Genomic DNA, 2,039 nt, shown 5'->3' on the forward strand with positions numbered 1-2,039 from the left:
GCGATTCCACTGGTTTTCCAAGATGCTATGTAAGTTGTTTTAGCGGAGACGAGGAGAGGTTGTGAAACTACCAACTCATAATAGTTATCAGAAGACTCTCTTAGTGCAAATGGCAATTGATCAGCAATGTGAATATCGACTTTTCCATTATCACCTGAATCTTTATCGCTGACACTAACCACTGCTATCACCGTGTCTACTGCTATATCCTCCTTGACTGGACTTTGAAATGATTTGATGGAGATTTCTGGATGATTATCATTCATATCTGTGACCAGAAGAGTTAACTTACACTGTCCTGATAAGGAATTGGTCCCCTTGTCGGTTGCTATGACTTCCATATCATAAATTCTAAAATCTTCATAATTTATCATTTCTTTTACTCTGATTTCTCCGTTAGCTGGGTTCAGACTGAAGGTGCCTTTCGCCTTTTCTGATGTATACAAACTAAATGAATAGACAATGTCCGAATTAGTGCCATCATCTATATCCGTTGCGTTCAATTTAACCACAAGACTTCCAAATGGATAGTTCTCCATTATGTTTATATTGTAATTATCCTTTTCAAATTGAGGGGCGTTGTCATTCGTGTCCAGCACGCGAACAATGATGCTAGCTGTGCCAGACCGCGCGGGGACTCCGCCATCTACAGCGGTGAGTATTAGATTATGAACCGCCTGCTCCTCTCGGTCTAAAGTCTTTTTCAAAATTAGATCAGCAAACTTTGACCCGTCTCTCCCAGTCTGAACTTCAATATTAAAATGCTCACTCTCACTGAGGTAGTATGTTTTAACCGAGTTTGTACCGACATCAGAATCCACTGCGTTGTTTAACGAGAATCTTTCCCCGGTTGGTGTGGATTCAGATATGTCCAGATGTATGGAATCCCGTCGAAAGTGTGGCGCATTGTCATTGATATCCATTATTTCCAATTCGATGTTGAATATTCGTATTGGGTTTTCGATTGTCGCATCCAATTTCAGAAAACAAGTCGTGGCTGTTTTAGAAGCGCAGAGATATTCTCGATCTATCTTCTCAACAACGTACAGTTCGCCTGTTTCTTTGTTCACATCCAAGTATTTCTTTTTGGCAATGATGTCTAACCGCATCTTCCGTCTACTCAGTGTTTTCACGTCCAGTCCCAAATCAGCGGCTAGATTAGCAACAACAGAGCCTTCCTCCATTTCTTCGGGAATAGAATAATGGGTAACGGCAGACAACGTGTTTATGGTGGCAGAGAACAAAATAAAAACCGACACGTACCTTTTCCAGGGCTGAATGACACAATTCGCCTCCATCGTTTGATTGTTTTGATCCGTGAGTGATGCACTATAGAAAACGATACCTTTTGATGGTGGTATGAGAAGCCAAACGAGTCGACCGTTGTACCGAGATGTATTTTAGATCATCCTTTTCACAGCGAAGGATTCAGGACCAAGGAGATGTCCACAAATTGCATTGCTTTCTTCACTGTAACGAACTGTCATGGCGACTGTTACATCACAGAAGAGTTCGTTTTACTGGTGAGCAGCGACACTTCGCGCATTTTACCAGCATTCACACCATAGAATTAAAACCGGGGAGGAAAGTTGAATTGATTGAAATAGGTATAATAGAAACAATAGTTCTAAATGTTTTTGTTGTTTTTCGTTGTCAACACTTGATGTTCACAACCCATAAATGTATGCCTATATGCATGGACGTTTCACCCTACATTGACTACTTTTACGCACAGACATCCAGCACTTGTTCATCAAAGGGATTAAGGGTCATTTGGTCAAATCAGATGGTGGGTTTTGTCTTACCTGCAGAGTAGAAGCTGCTGAATCGCTGGTCTCTGTCAGACCAGTGCTCCTTGGTAGACTGGACACAATGTATCTGGAGCCCGCCTTCGGCACAGGCTGTCTGACTACCAGCTTTCCTTTCCTCGTCTCCGCTAGAAACAGACTGTACCAGTAGGCATCGTTGGAGACCAGGGTGGATATCTGTCGATGGTCGAGTTCCCTGCTCGCTGATCACGGCTGTTCCTACTGGGAGGG

At 42.7% G+C, this 2,039-nt stretch overlaps 1 protein-coding gene across 1 annotated transcript in view; it reads right to left on the minus strand.

Moving 5' to 3' along the window:
• LOC111965476 (protocadherin-10-like) overlaps positions 1 to 1,678 on the minus strand; it is a 3,109-nt gene extending 1,431 nt beyond the window's left edge. The window contains exon 1 of the mRNA XM_023989654.2: positions 51 to 1,678. Within this exon, the coding sequence (XP_023845422.1) occupies positions 51 to 1,298 (1,248 nt within the window). The 5' untranslated portion in view covers positions 1,299 to 1,678. The remainder of the gene's footprint in view (positions 1 to 50) is intronic.
• Between the last annotated feature and the right edge of the window lie 361 nt (positions 1,679 to 2,039).

The sequence above is a fragment of the Salvelinus sp. IW2-2015 genome, linkage group LG6.2 (genome assembly GCF_002910315.2).
Source record: "Salvelinus sp. IW2-2015 linkage group LG6.2, ASM291031v2, whole genome shotgun sequence".
NCBI classification, from domain to species: Eukaryota; Metazoa; Chordata; class Actinopteri; order Salmoniformes; family Salmonidae; genus Salvelinus; species Salvelinus sp. IW2-2015.